The sequence below is a fragment of the Syngnathus floridae genome, chromosome 5 (assembly GCF_059516105.1).
Source record: "Syngnathus floridae isolate MCC-2025c chromosome 5, RoL_Sflo_1.0, whole genome shotgun sequence".
In the NCBI taxonomy this organism is placed as follows: domain Eukaryota; kingdom Metazoa; phylum Chordata; class Actinopteri; order Syngnathiformes; family Syngnathidae; genus Syngnathus; species Syngnathus floridae.
The window spans coordinates 630,287-643,537 of record NC_142417.1 but is presented as its reverse complement, the minus strand read 5'-3'; the positions used below and the strand labels follow the sequence as shown (position 1 = coordinate 643,537).

Sequence of the window (13,251 nt, the reverse complement as noted above, 5' to 3'; positions counted from 1 at the left end):
AAACACAAGCCTTTTGGATTTATTTTTTTTTTTTTAACAGCAAAACAATTTGACCCAACTTTCCGGTTGGTCCCATTTTTAGCTCTATTTCATATAGACATTGAAATAAAAGTTTAGAAAAATCATGTCGGATCTTATTTGACTTTGAGAAAGGATCACTACTTCCTTATAAATAGAGTAGTGCCTCCCCCTTCTGGCTACTAATGGCGTTGCACAACTAACCAAACCAAAAAAAACACCCCTTGTACCCGAGGAGCGACACAGTTTAAAAAAATAAATATTATGCTATTAGAAAAAAAAAAAAAAACATTATACAACTTAGAGTGTGGCACCCAAGGTGCGACACTGTATGTAACTTTAAAATTTGGGGCTGCTCTGAGACGAGCTGCGCTGCGCGGTGATATTTGATGAGAAGGGGAGTCGCTAATTCGAGGGTGACACTTGCTTGTCTTGTGTGAGTTCGACTCCCGCATGTGAATGTGGGCGGGTGAAAAAAAACCAAATATTTGATGAGAAGGAAGTTGCAATCTCCCGGCATGCATTTGCTTTCACTTGCCATTCTTCCTCTGTCTGCTGAGCGCGTCCGAATCGAAACGGTAAATACAATTCTTTTGACACTGTATGATTTAAAAATGTAAGCATGTATCTCGACATTATGAGCAATACGGAGTCTGTGTTATACAACGGTTTTCGTCTATTTTGATAAGGGGACTCTTAAATTTGCCTAAAGAAAGGAACAGAATTGCACATTCGTAGTTATCCGAGACGGGGCGCAGAGACCGTCAGCAAGTAACAACTGTAAAGTTTCGAGATGAAATTAACAAGTGATGGACGGTTATTTTAAATAACAACAAATACAAACATTGTTAAATGATACGCATAAACATTTTCTGCGAGCTCCCGATTTCGGATTATATTTTCTTGACGGTCCCTGCGCACCGTCTTCGCGTCGGCTGATGTCATATTCCTTGCTCCAATGACAAGTGTTTCAAAAATCAACCATAACAGCTTGTAGCTACATTACGGTGATAAGACAGGAAGGATATTATTATTATTTGACAGAACAAGGTAACCTGTAAAAATCGGGTAAAAACAATTGAATTCTTCTTGTTTGGGGATATCTTTTTTTTTTCCTATAAAACGTTAATAAATTACTTTATGCTATAGCTGTTCAAAGCTACAGGTTATTTAGAGGAAATGAAATTGATTAGGATTAATATGATGTTTTTAATCCTATTCATTCTTCTTCGATAATCCTTTGAAGGGTTTCTGGGTCCTAGAACCTACTGCAGGGCGCAGGGTCAACTGTGCCAAGTATCATTTTGGCCCACATTCCTGAACCCGCCGTCCTCGTTTCAAAGTCAGGTAAATCATTTCAACTCCATTTCAAGCTCAGAGCAATTTAAAAAAGCATTACTGTCTGGCACGTGCTCATTTTAAATACCTAGACAATTAGCATTCTAAATATAGTTTGTGTGTTGATTGCGCTGATTTTTATTCCAACAGGTGGTTTCAGTAGTCACCATGTTTGTGGCTGCTCTTTGCTTGGTGGTCTTTCTTCACTTGGGCCAAGCCTTTGGGGCACAGCTCTCACAGTTAAGTCTGCGTGACGTCACCGGCGCTCAGCCGTTCCCCTGGGATCAGATGAGACTCCCGCAAAGCGTCATCCCCGTCCATTACGACCTGACCATTCACCCCAATCTGACCACTCTGACCTTCACCGGCGTGGTTCGCATCCAGTTGGATGTGCGAGAAGACACCAAAGCTATCATTTTGCACGCCAAGAAGTTGAAGACCTTCAACGCGAGACTCAAGACGCCCGAGGGGGTGAAGTCTCTTCAGATTTTGGAGAACTCTATTTACCATCAGCTTGCTCTGATGTCAGATGAAGTGATCCCTCAAGGGGAGGACTACGAGGTCCATTTGGAATTTTCTGCAAATCTCTCAGACAGCTACCATGGTTTTTATAAGAGCAGCTACCGCACCAGCAGTGGGGAGCTCCGGTAAGTGTTTTTGCATTTTTTTATTTTTTGCTTAACTAATATTAAGGGCCGATCCGATATAAATGAATTGAGGTCAATGCTGATTCTGATATTTGTTATGATAAAACCGGGGAGTGGGATAAAGAAGCTTGCTGTGTATGTGGCAGTTGGCACCAGCACCGCGGTCGTCGTTACTGCTCCCTGTTGGATTGGAGAGGAATGACATGTGGAACTCTTGTGTTCATGTTATTAGGATAATGGCCTGCACGCAGTTTGAAGCCACCTTTGCCCGAGCAGCTTTCCCTTGTTTCGATGAGCCCGCCTTTAAAGCCAACTTCACCATCGCCATCGTTCGGGAACCGCAACACGTAGCCCTTTCCAATATGCCCAAGGTACTCGACAATATATGTGGACGGACTGCGCTTGTTTTGTCACCGTCGCTATACCGATTGTTGTTGCTCTGTATCTGGTACGTCACAGACAAAATCGGTGGCGTTGCCAGGAGGTATGTTTGAGGATCACTTTGCCACCACAGTGAAGATGAGCACGTACTTGGTAGCCTTCATCGTGTCTGACTTTCACTCTGTGAGCAAGACGAGCCAACATGGCGTCAAGGTGAGGGAGAGCCTCACTCCCAGATTCATTCACGTGTTTCACATATCTTGATTATCTTGATTTTTTTTTGGGGGGGGGGCATCTCAGTCCGAGTCTTTGATTGATCAAACTGTTCTGTGAAAAAGGTTGGAGTTTTTTTCTGACACAAAATGGTTTCCCGGAAAGATGATTTGAGTCTTCGGATTTTATTCACGCAAAATAAAATTGGATCCATTAATGGACAGAATGTTGGATTTGATTGAAACCTAAATCGCAAGGCACCACACGTTAGCGTGATGGAGGAGCGTGTCGTGTTAAACATAAATGACGCATTCTTAATCGCCCTCAGATTTCTGTCTACGCCGTCGCTGAGAAAATCAACCAGACGGACTTCGCGTTGGACGCCGCTGTGAAGCTGCTCGACTTTTACGACGACTACTTCGGTATTCCTTACCCGCTTCCCAAACAGGGTGAGCATGTTTTGAGGCATTTGACGGCCGCCAGAATGCGAGATGTCACAACAGTTACCACCGGAAAGCGAACTGACTTCTTCGAACCTGTTCAGTCAAATACATTTAGCTTCTTGGAAATCAACAAAAGTTTTCACGAACAAGAAACTGGCAATCTTTCTCTCTCTTTCTTTGGACTCTGTCTGGATTTATAGTCTAGGCAAGGTTGTGGTTATCATGAATTACAGGTAACCCCAGTTAACTAGCTCAGTGGCCTTGTGGTATGAGTGTCCACCCTGAGACTGGGAAGTCGTGGGTTGGTTGGATCCCCGGCCGAGTCAGACCAAAAAAGTCTGTGCAAGGTTGTGGTTATCATGAATAACAGGTAACCCCAGTTGCATACTAGTACATTGCAGGTGCGCATATGACCTCGGGTGCTGTGCTAATTCTTACATACAAGGTGCCAGTCATCATGAATAATTGCCATTCCGCAGCTACAAGGGGGACAGTAGTTGAATGACATGTCTCCGTTTCACATTTCACCTGACGGGTGCTAAATGACGTTGACTGGCAGTGATGAAGCCTTATGTGTGTTCTCACGAGTCTCAACAAGTCAGTAAACACACGGGCGGAAAGAAAAACAAGCACACCGATATTTATTTCAGAATCTATTTAGGACTGGATGTTTTGTCTTTCCTTTTGCTTCCCGCAGACCTGGCCGCCGTCCCCGATTTCCAGTCGGGGGCGATGGAGAACTGGGGTCTGACCACCTACAGAGAGGCCGCCCTTCTCTTCCACCCGGAAAAATCCTCCATTTCGGACAAAGTGCAAATCGCCATGATTATCGCTCACGAGCTTGCGCACCAGGCAAGAGCACCGCAATGCATCATCGGGAAGGATTTCGCAGTGGCTGTAAAAAGTCGACACACCCCTATTTAAATGCCAGGTATTTGTAAGAATAAAAGAAAACCAAGATAAACCAATCAAAAAAAAAAATTGCAATATGATTTGGTCCTTGTGAGCCCCAAGGGACACCTGGGGCTCCGTTCTAAAAATAGCCCACCAGCGATGGGACACTGTGACTTACTAAGAATTCAAACAAAAGAGGAACAAGACAAACACAAAAGGAAGTGAACACAACATCACAAAAACCTGGCATATGATCAAGGGTGTGTGGACCTTTGCTACACACTATCTTAGAATATTTGTCCATTGTCTTCTCTGTTGCAGTGGTTTGGCAACTTGGTGACGATGGAGTGGTGGAATGACCTGTGGCTCAACGAGGGTTTTGCCAAGTTTATGGAGTTGATCGCCGTGGACGTCATCTACCCGGAGCTCCAAGCGGTGAGAGCTTCAGCCGCCGTGCGCGAGGGATTCAGTCAGCACGTACAAAAGCCACCAACATGTCTCTTACCTCTTAGAGTGACTTATTCTTGGGGAAGTGCTACAACGCCATGGAGGTGGACAGTCTCACCTCATCACACCCCGTTTCCACCCCGGTGGAAAACCCCACTGAGATCCAGGAAATGTTTGATGAAGTGTCTTACGATAAGGTCTGTTTTTTTTTTTGTTTGTTTGTTTTCATTGTTTCCTTGTTCAGGCTGTGTCTTTGTTTGTTTTACACTTTCTGTTTTTCAGGGAGCGTGCGTTCTGAATATGCTGAAAGACTTCCTGACACCTGAAGTGTTCGAGGTGGGGATCGTTCGCTACTTGAAGCGTTACAGCTACAGAAACACCGTCAACAGCCACCTGTGGGAGAGCTTGACCAACGTGAGTGATTGATGTGCATTAGCAAAAGGCTATTGGACCAAATCATTTTTGCAATCTTCTTTATCCTCTGCGGAAAACAAATATTATTACTGCAGCTCACTGAGGAGTTGCGATTATCTCTTATTATGGTGGCAAAGGCGACGTTCCATTGAATGATGTCTTTGCCACATGTTTCGCCATAGTGTTTACAATATTTTCATGAAAAAATATTAAATCACAATTACCATATTGCGCTCAAATAAATCACTCTTACTCTATATTATTTCTCAAAATCATTTCACAGTATTTGTAAAGTGCACAAAAAACAATAAAATTAATAAACAAAACAAATACAATTTTACAATAAAATAAATCAAATTTAACAAGACAGAAACGTTTTCTATGTAGCATGCCACTTATCTTCTATAGAGCAATAAATAAATATATAAACCAATAACATTTAACAAGACAGAAACATTTTCTATGTAGCAATCAATCAATCAATCAATCAAATTAAACAAGACAGAAACATTTTCTCTATAGGATGCCACTCTTTCTATCTCGTTTGATGTCTTGAACAGGTTTGCGATCTGAATGATCTACCAGGCGCGCCATCAAAGCAAAAAGAATTCTGCTCGAAGCACACCCTCCCATCTGGAGAATTAGTAAGTTTCTAGGCATGAAAATATCACCAAATGTTTCCGACATGTTGAGGTTGATTTGTGTGCTCACAAAACAGTACGATGGGGAGAAGTTTGACATCAAGAGCATCATGGAAACGTGGACGCTCCAGACGGGATTTCCGCTAGTCAACATTGAATTAAAATCTCGCAAGCTCCTGCTCACCCAGCAGCGTTACCTGAAGATGGAGCCTCCGCCCGCCTCCTCCTCTACCTCCACCACCACCGACGCCCCCACTCATGCCGAGAAGTAAAAAAATGCCGCTTGTCCTCATTAGACTGAAGACTCAAATTTGAAAACAAAGTACACATTTTAACCCATGGTATGTCATGCTACGTGGTGTTAGCCAAATAGCTTAAAAGAGCTCAAAATATATTAAGACTCTCTTAAAAGCCATGCTTATGACTGGCTAGGCTCACTTGCAATGTTTTTTGGTTTTTTTTTCTTTCTATAAATGCAATTTTAATAGCGCTGATGTGTTCAGGTCCATTTGGAAAATTCCACTGACATACAAGACAAGCGACTCTGCCACAACATACCATCACCTGTTGAAATCCGCAGCAGGTAAGAAGTTGATTTAAAAAAATATATCTATACAAATCTTGACTTTCTCATGTTTTGCATGCAGTATTTCTTTCTTTCTTTAACATAATGAAACAGTTTTGCTGTTTTGTGCTTGTTCAGTACTTTAATTGCATGTAGTGTAACTTCCTTCCTTGTCCACAGATCTCCTGCGCCTCCCAAACCATGTGGACTGGGTTAAGTTCAACGTGGACATGAACGGCTACTACATCGTTCACTACGGCAAAGAAGGGTGGAAGAATCTGATTAAAGTGCTGCACCACAACCACACGGCGCTCAGCAGCAAGGACCGTGTCAGCCTCATGCATGACGTCTTCCGGCTAGCCAGGTCACGATTTGCATTTCTTAGGAACATATCGACCTATATTCTGTGTGTGTGTGTATATTCTATGTCTGTCCGTCTGTACATATTATATATATGTGTATATAATGTGTGTATGTAATGTGTGTGTTGCAGCATCAAGAAGGTTAGCTTGGAAACAGCCCTGGAGCTCGCCTCGTATCTGCCCAAAGAGACCGACATCATGACCGTGACTCAGGGCTTCAGAGAGCTCATCCCGATCTATAAACTTATAGAAAGAAGGGAAATTGGACTTCTGGGAGACAGCATGAAGGTTGGCAAAGTCGGCCTGTTGTTTTTGTGCTTTGGAGACAGACACTGGTGTGACAGAGCATATCAAATGATAATGAAGTCCCTAAAAATTGCAGTTGCAATGCTGTCTGACTGGTTTCATTTGGCGTCTGAATGAGATGAGTCTGAAGGCTTTTGTCACATGACTTGCTTACCGACCGTTAAATGAATTTGGCATGTCAAGTCAGAGATTTGCCAAGTAAAATACAGATGAATTAGAAAGAAGTGATCACAAAATCACTTTTTTGGTCCCTTAAGACTTACACAAAGATGCAGAGACGGAACATTTTTGACACTTTCATATTTTTCAAACTTGACTAAATTGACGGGCCCCAGTTGAAAGCCCTGGCAACAAAAGTGAGCGCGCCCATTAAAGAAATTTGGCTTTGGGTCCGTTCGACTGAATGTGCGATTGAATCAAAAGAGAGCAGAGCAACTCGGCTCAATACATGAGTGATACAGAAAATGGATGAATGAATTCCACCCGACGATCGTGTTTTGTGCGCAGACTTTTATGCTGGACCTGTTCAAGCATTTGATCGACACTCAGAAGTGGGACGACTCGGGTTCGTCGTCCGAGCGGACGATGCGTAGCTACCTGCTGCTGTTTGCCTGTGTCAGGAACTACACTCCTTGCGTGACCAAAGCCAAGCACATCTTCAACCTTTGGAAGGACTCGGACGGCCAAATAAGGTCAGAGGCGCCATTCGTTCCCTCAGGCCCTTTGAGTCACCATGATGACGAACGAAGACGTCTGCTTTCAGCCTCCCCGTCGACATCACCTTGGCCGTGTATGTTGTCGGGGCTCAAACCGAGGAAGGCTGGGACTTCCTCTTTGAGTTCTACCGCCGGACTTTGCAAATGTCCGTCCAGAGCCGCATCAGGATTGCCTTGACCATCAGCCCGTTGTATAAAAAGCTCAAGTGGTACGTATTCATTTGGCATTTTTTCGATGAGTTTGGAACGATTGTCAACATTGGACTCGGGACACCCCTAATTATTATTATTATTATTATTATTATTATTATCATTTTTTTTGGGCCTATACATCAACGAGAACTCACCAAGTTTGTTGGAAAAAAATGCAATCATTCAAACATACTACGCAAGTATAAAAAGATGGGTCTGTAGCGCCCCCTGCAGCACACTGCTCTCGTTATTCTCTATCGATCTTTTGAGTATTCATATTTCATTTTTGATGGATTGAATCATTTTTCAAAGAGTGGCTCTCTTCTTTCATCTGCAGGCTTCTGGAGCAGAGTCTTCTGGGTGAAGTGGTGAAAACTCAAGAGCTCCCAGATGTGGTGGTCTCTATCAGCAGGAACCCCCGAGGCCACAGACTAGCGTGGGACTTCCTCCGAGCTAACTGGGCGACCCTGATCAAAAAGTCAGTCGTAAGCCGCACCGCAAATGACTTTTATGGCTCAAGATACTGGTCATTATTACAAAACGGGACAAGTGTCGACATGTGGACTACTTTCTTGTCGGCGGCACCGTACCTGTGCCTGTCTGATTTCCAAAGTCTCAGCAAGGGTCTATTAGGTAAGAAGTGTTATCATTTTTTGAATGATAGCCAAGCCTAGATTGCAGAGTGAACTGAAATGGGGTCAGGTCTTGAGGCGTCAAATGGCATAATCCTTGGTCGTCGTAACAATTTGAACCGTTTCGAAAAAGAAATCCATGTTTGGATTGAAATCGATTGAAATCTCTTTTGCAGGTTTGAAGTTGGCTCCTCCTCCATAGCGCACATGGTGACGGGAGTGACCAGCCTGTATTCCACAAAAACCATGCTCACATCGGTGAGTGCGCATGGCGTCGCCGTTTTATTCATCTCCCTACGTCCCATTGTGAATTGTTCATCTCTTGATCTTTCTCATCGAGCCATTGACTTCCGTTCTTGCGCTCAGGTGGGAAGATTCTTCGGCTCTCTGGAGGTGGAGACGGGCTCAGAGATGCGATGCATCCAGCAGGCCTACGACACCATCACCGATAACATACAATGGGCCGAGACCAACTTGCCCTTACTGCAGTCCTGGCTGAGAAAACGCCAGAGAGTTACTCACGAGGACTTGTGATAGGCACACAGAGACTTTTTCAATTTGTTCCCCAAATTGTCATATTTTGGGGGTGACAGGTAGGTCGTACCTTTAGAGGAACTTCTCAAGTGGACGCAGTTTCACGGAAGCCTCTTTTTAATGTCAAATTGTTGTTTTAGGGCTTTTGTGTTGACCCCAGAAGTTTGTCATTATGAAGTTCATGTGGGAACTTGAAATGTTTCATCCTTGGGGTTCTCCCCCCCCCGCCCGTGTTGGCTGGGCTTTTCCATTGTGCTCTGTTGTTACCCTACCCCCAAATCTTGACAGTGAGGTTAATTACAGATTCCAAATTGTCCGTCGGTGTGAATATGATTTTCTCCTCCTTTTTTCCATCGTCATCCAAAATCATCTGGAATACGCCTTCCGATACTGAAAAGGAAACGTAGTTCTGGACTTCACCTGTTGTACCTGTTGACAATGCATGTCTTTGTGTAACTTTCCAACAATCCCTTTAATATTAAGATTTGAATGAAGACGGACACTGTTTTGTGCCAATGTTTTGCGAATGCACTGATATTGTTGTTCATCGATAGAGATGCTGCCATACGAGACGTGGCTTTTTGAAGCTGGCGCCTTGCTTTTAAGGTTTTATTGAAGCTGAACATTATTGTCCATTGCTGCTGACTTGCTTCATGCATCGTGTTGCAACCGTGACTTTATACATTTGGAGTGAACGTCCCATGACGGCAACTCACTCCTAAATGAAACGTTTATCTCCTTGAATATTGCAATGCCTGAAGAAACACGGATGTCCTACGCGATTGTTTTTAATCTCGATGAATTTAACATGCTGACCTTGCATTGTCACATGGATTAAAAAAAAAGAAATACAACAAATTTGATTTGGTCACAGTCCCCTGAACTACGTAAGGTTTGTCTTGCATTGTGTCCTTGCCACATGCTGACTTGATATACTGTGTCAATGCAGAGTGGCATCGGATTAAAACAAGTGATTATACGGTTCCTCAAAATTATGACTGCACATAATTACAGTGAAGCAATTTAGGCAATGGGGTGGGACTTGCCCCTCGAGTAAAATGGCTCTCAAAGCGCCCCTGCTTTGTGTGGTCTTTTTACATCCACTGTAAAGCTTCCACCTCAAATCTATCTGCCCATTGTAGAAATCATTTGAAATGTAACAATTTGTTGTCGACAGGATCTTAACCACCTCACCTGTGTCCAAAGTGGGCTCACGTGAGGGGGCGTGGCCTGCCGGCAGTAGCGTTTACTTTAAAACCTCTGCAGCCACCATAAATTCTTGCGGTGGACCTTTGGCACATACCAATAAAAGGCAGCATGTACTATCATAGAAAACAGCTTGGGCGTGCATGAGAAAAGTCATTTGTATTCATTCTTTTTCCGTGCTTAACACAGTGCGGGCCGCGGTGCGCTCCCTGGCAGCAGCACACCGTCGTGATCTGAACGCAACCTTGGTTCTGCTGAGCCCGTACCTCAGGAGAGCCGTCACTGCGACTCAAGGTAAGAATCTTCACATCCTCCTTTTGGCTCACATTGAAGAGTAGGATAGGAGCATGGAACTGAAAGAGTTGGCATGGAAACGCTGGGACTCACTCCAGAACACAGAGTTAACACTTATTGAAACACGAGTACCCATATTTAACATTATTGCGCGTCACATATTAAAAGGAAATACACACACACACACACACACACACAGGAGATTCCTCCCAGCCACTGTGTATAGAAAGTTAATTAAAAACCAAAGGTAAAGATAATGAAAATGAGTTTTTATTGACGTTGCTGCTTTATCACTTTGTATTCCTCATCCCTCTATAAAGTGTAAGAAATGTTCTCAATGAAGTCCTTTGTGATATTTCTAACACTTTATGGCTCATAATATTGTGTATGGTCAACTTTTAGGCAACACAGCAACTGACTAAACAGTGAGCCAACACCTACTATTGAAATTTACAACGGTTTATGAATGATTTACAAAGCATCTACCGTCAATCATTACTTTACAAAGGTGCGTTAAATTGTCAAATAGTACCAAAGCTTTCACATACTGACCACATTTCCTACGGGATCTATAGATTGTCTTCCTCCGACCAACTGCAGCTCTGTTGACATTGGGTGGTTGCCTTTTTTTTTCTTTTTTTTTTTTCCAGGATGCAGTAGTACAGTCCAGTCAGTAATCGATGCGATGATTCAGACGCTTGTGAGAGTGTCATGTGTCTTACCTAAACATTACGTCGTGCTCTATTTTCATTTCTTTATGACTGACAAAATAGTTTGTTAAATGATCAGAAACGTCACTGAAATAACTTGAAAGTAGAGTTGATTTGAGATTTTTTTTTAAAATATTTATTTATTGGAATGAATTGTCAAATTATCAAGACAAATTAAAATCCTGAGAATATGATGTCATCAGAAATCTGATAATGGTTTGGGTCGAAAAAAAAAATCCTTTTGTTTTTTTTTTTCTTTTTCTGTTGTGTTCTGGAAGCGATGCGCCTGTAACATAAGTAAAAATTAAAAACACAGAAGACATTTAAAGAAAGCCTAAAAATCTCATGCCTACCGAGGAATAAAAAAAATGACCCAAGGCATCGAGCAGTAGGGATGGAATGAACTCTAAAGGGAATTGGTGTCTCGACAATAATCTCGTTCTACATGACGACATCATTACGCAACAAATCTGAACCAGCAACAACCAGTGTGGTTGGACTGTAAAAGCAGACCGTAAAGCAAATTATGTGACATGTTGCCTGCGAGGGACACTTATCTCTACTTGTGTTGGTTGTAAAAAAAAAACTCAGATCATGGTGACTGGCAAATTATTGTGGTTCAAAGTGTACCATGGTACCAGTGGTTGGCTGCTTTAGTCCAGTGTACGTATATTGTGAAATCGCAATGATGTCATCTAAAATAGCTATTTGACTTGAAATGAAATCCACTGCAAATGACTCTTCCAGGTCTGACTGTTCTTCTCTTTTGATCCTCATTGGTTCACGCTCCCCAAAAGGATGTCTTTAAGCGACATCCCCGCCCTCGAGTAAGTACATTTGCACGTCATGACTGAAGAAGTGTCAAGCTCCAAATACAACACGTGAGTGAGTGACACCACATTGGTTTTCCTCCCAAGGATCTTCCTGGCCGTCCTGGGCTTCGGCCTCCTCATCATGTTCTGCGCCACATTCTGCAGGGCGTGCAGCCGCCTGAGGGAGGAAGAGATCGAGAGGGAGGCGTGGAGGCGGACTGAGCACGACGGTCGCCCTCCTTCCATATATTTCATCCCCTTTCATGGGAGACTAGCGCAGCAGGAGCAACAGCTGCAGGAGCAAGACGAACACCACGGAGTGCCTCCCTACAGCCAAGAAGCCTTTACGCTGCCCCAGTACAACACTGTCGGAGGCCACAGTGGACCCCCACCTTCCTATACTGAGGTGACTTTTGGCTAAATTGATGTCCCTATTTAAATATTTCCCAGGCACATCTTTAAAATGTTACAACCACATTTAAAAAACATTGAAAAAACATTGTCCTTCTCTCTTCTCCAGCTGGGTTTTAAGCCCGACGACCTGCCGCCAGCGTACACGGAATACAACGTGAGCACCGTCGCGGCGTCGGCTCGCACGGACACGGCCCAGTCTTGAACGCAGTCGTAAAAAAGAGACTGCAGCCGTGACAAGCTAATGGACATACTCGCCGTCTGATTACTGCACTGAGGCCACTGGACTTTATCTTGAACATGTGTGATCATGAAGATAATGGATGCTGGTGAGTTGGCATCATCATAAGAATGACCCGGAAAATTAACACAGTTTGCTGAAACTGACCTTTTTTCAGAGCATACGATGGTATAAATAGATATTAATATCATTTCAAGTCAAGTAGCTGGTCTACTTACTTACAGAGTGTAGAGCAATCATTTTTTATGCTCCAAACCGAAAATGCCTTTATATTTGGTCTGAGAAGTATTGTCATACAATAAAAGATTGTGAAGACCACTTGTAAATGTATGATTAATCCGTTTTTTAACATTAACCCCCTCATGTAAAAAAAATACTAATAAAAATACATAGATGAGCAATTCTAGAGGAATGTTTGAAGGGAACATTTAGGTCAAATATAATCAGACAAAGTAGCAGTGACTTCATGCTGGCTGGACTGGACTGGACTGGACTGAACTGGACTGGAATTGCTTGACAGTTTGTAGTGGAAAACTGATAGTAGTCCTTTATCGGGCGAGGAACCATAATTGGTTGCTTAAGAGGGTGTTGATTCCAAATGAACCCTGCACGTCACACATCCCCAACACTTGAATTTGCGCTGCTTCATCTTCTGCATTTTCTTCATCATCTTCTTTTTCCTGACTGGATTAGGCCCATCAAGCACGTTGCTTCTTTCTGAGGGCCATTATGACCGTCAACCCAAATAAATGTATGAGCACCTCATATTATATACAGTAAAAGCTACAAAATAAACTGACAAATAAATCGTTTTCAAATCAGACGAGTAAAAAC

The 13,251-nt window shown here is 43.1% G+C and overlaps 2 protein-coding genes across 5 annotated transcripts; both read left to right on the top strand.

Moving 5' to 3' along the window:
• Nucleotides 1-450: 450 nt before the first annotated feature.
• Nucleotides 451-9,626, top strand: LOC148397304 (endoplasmic reticulum aminopeptidase 1-like). 2 transcript variants are annotated; one of them, XM_088376763.1, is made up of 20 exons: nt 451-596; nt 1,265-1,365; nt 1,507-2,003; nt 2,236-2,374; nt 2,463-2,597; nt 2,926-3,046; nt 3,738-3,892; nt 4,256-4,369; nt 4,447-4,578; nt 4,664-4,795; nt 5,356-5,439; nt 5,514-5,704; nt 5,940-6,019; nt 6,182-6,365; nt 6,495-6,651; nt 7,177-7,361; nt 7,433-7,594; nt 7,915-8,055; nt 8,386-8,467; nt 8,576-9,626. In XM_088376763.1, exons 3-20 carry the CDS (start codon nt 1,525-1,527, stop codon nt 8,741-8,743), a joined length of 2,841 nt encoding a protein of 946 aa, XP_088232889.1. In that variant the 5' UTR covers nt 451-596; nt 1,265-1,365; nt 1,507-1,524; the 3' UTR covers nt 8,744-9,626. The 2 variants fall into 2 exon arrangements, with proteins under 2 accessions (XP_088232889.1, XP_088232890.1); XM_088376764.1 differs by having other exon boundaries at nt 558-596; nt 1,281-1,365.
• A 157-nt stretch (nt 9,627-9,783) lies between these two features.
• On the top strand, nt 9,784-12,735 carry LOC148397303 (uncharacterized). 3 transcript variants are annotated; one of them, XM_088376766.1, is made up of 4 exons: nt 9,784-10,243; nt 11,751-11,780; nt 11,871-12,171; nt 12,286-12,735. In XM_088376766.1, exons 2-4 carry the CDS (start codon nt 11,752-11,754, stop codon nt 12,379-12,381), a joined length of 426 nt encoding a protein of 141 aa, XP_088232892.1. In that variant the 5' UTR covers nt 9,784-10,243; nt 11,751; the 3' UTR covers nt 12,382-12,735. The 3 variants fall into 3 exon arrangements, with proteins under 3 accessions (XP_088232892.1, XP_088232891.1, XP_088232894.1); XM_088376765.1 differs by having other exon boundaries at nt 11,701-11,780; XM_088376768.1 differs by lacking the exon at nt 9,784-10,243 and having other exon boundaries at nt 11,764-11,834; nt 11,931-12,171.
• Nucleotides 12,736-13,251: the final 516 nt, after the last annotated feature.

Bases quoted from the DNA above. Each gene is read 5' to 3' on its own strand.
- LOC148397304 (XM_088376763.1), top strand. From the start codon at position 1,525: ATGTTTGTGGCTGCTCTTTGCTTGGTGGTCTTTCTTCACTTGGGCCAA. The intron at 3,047-3,737 runs GTGAGCATGTTT...TGCTTCCCGCAG, and splicing joins TTACCCGCTTCCCAAACAGG to ACCTGGCCGCCGTCCCCGAT. The intron at 7,595-7,914 runs GTACGTATTCAT...TTTCATCTGCAG, and splicing joins TTGTATAAAAAGCTCAAGTG to GCTTCTGGAGCAGAGTCTTC.
- LOC148397303 (XM_088376766.1), top strand. From the start codon at position 11,752: ATGTCTTTAAGCGACATCCCCGCCCTCGA. The intron at 11,781-11,870 runs GTAAGTACATTT...TTTCCTCCCAAG, and splicing joins AGCGACATCCCCGCCCTCGA to GATCTTCCTGGCCGTCCTGG. The intron at 12,172-12,285 runs GTGACTTTTGGC...TCTCTTCTCCAG, and splicing joins CCCCACCTTCCTATACTGAG to CTGGGTTTTAAGCCCGACGA.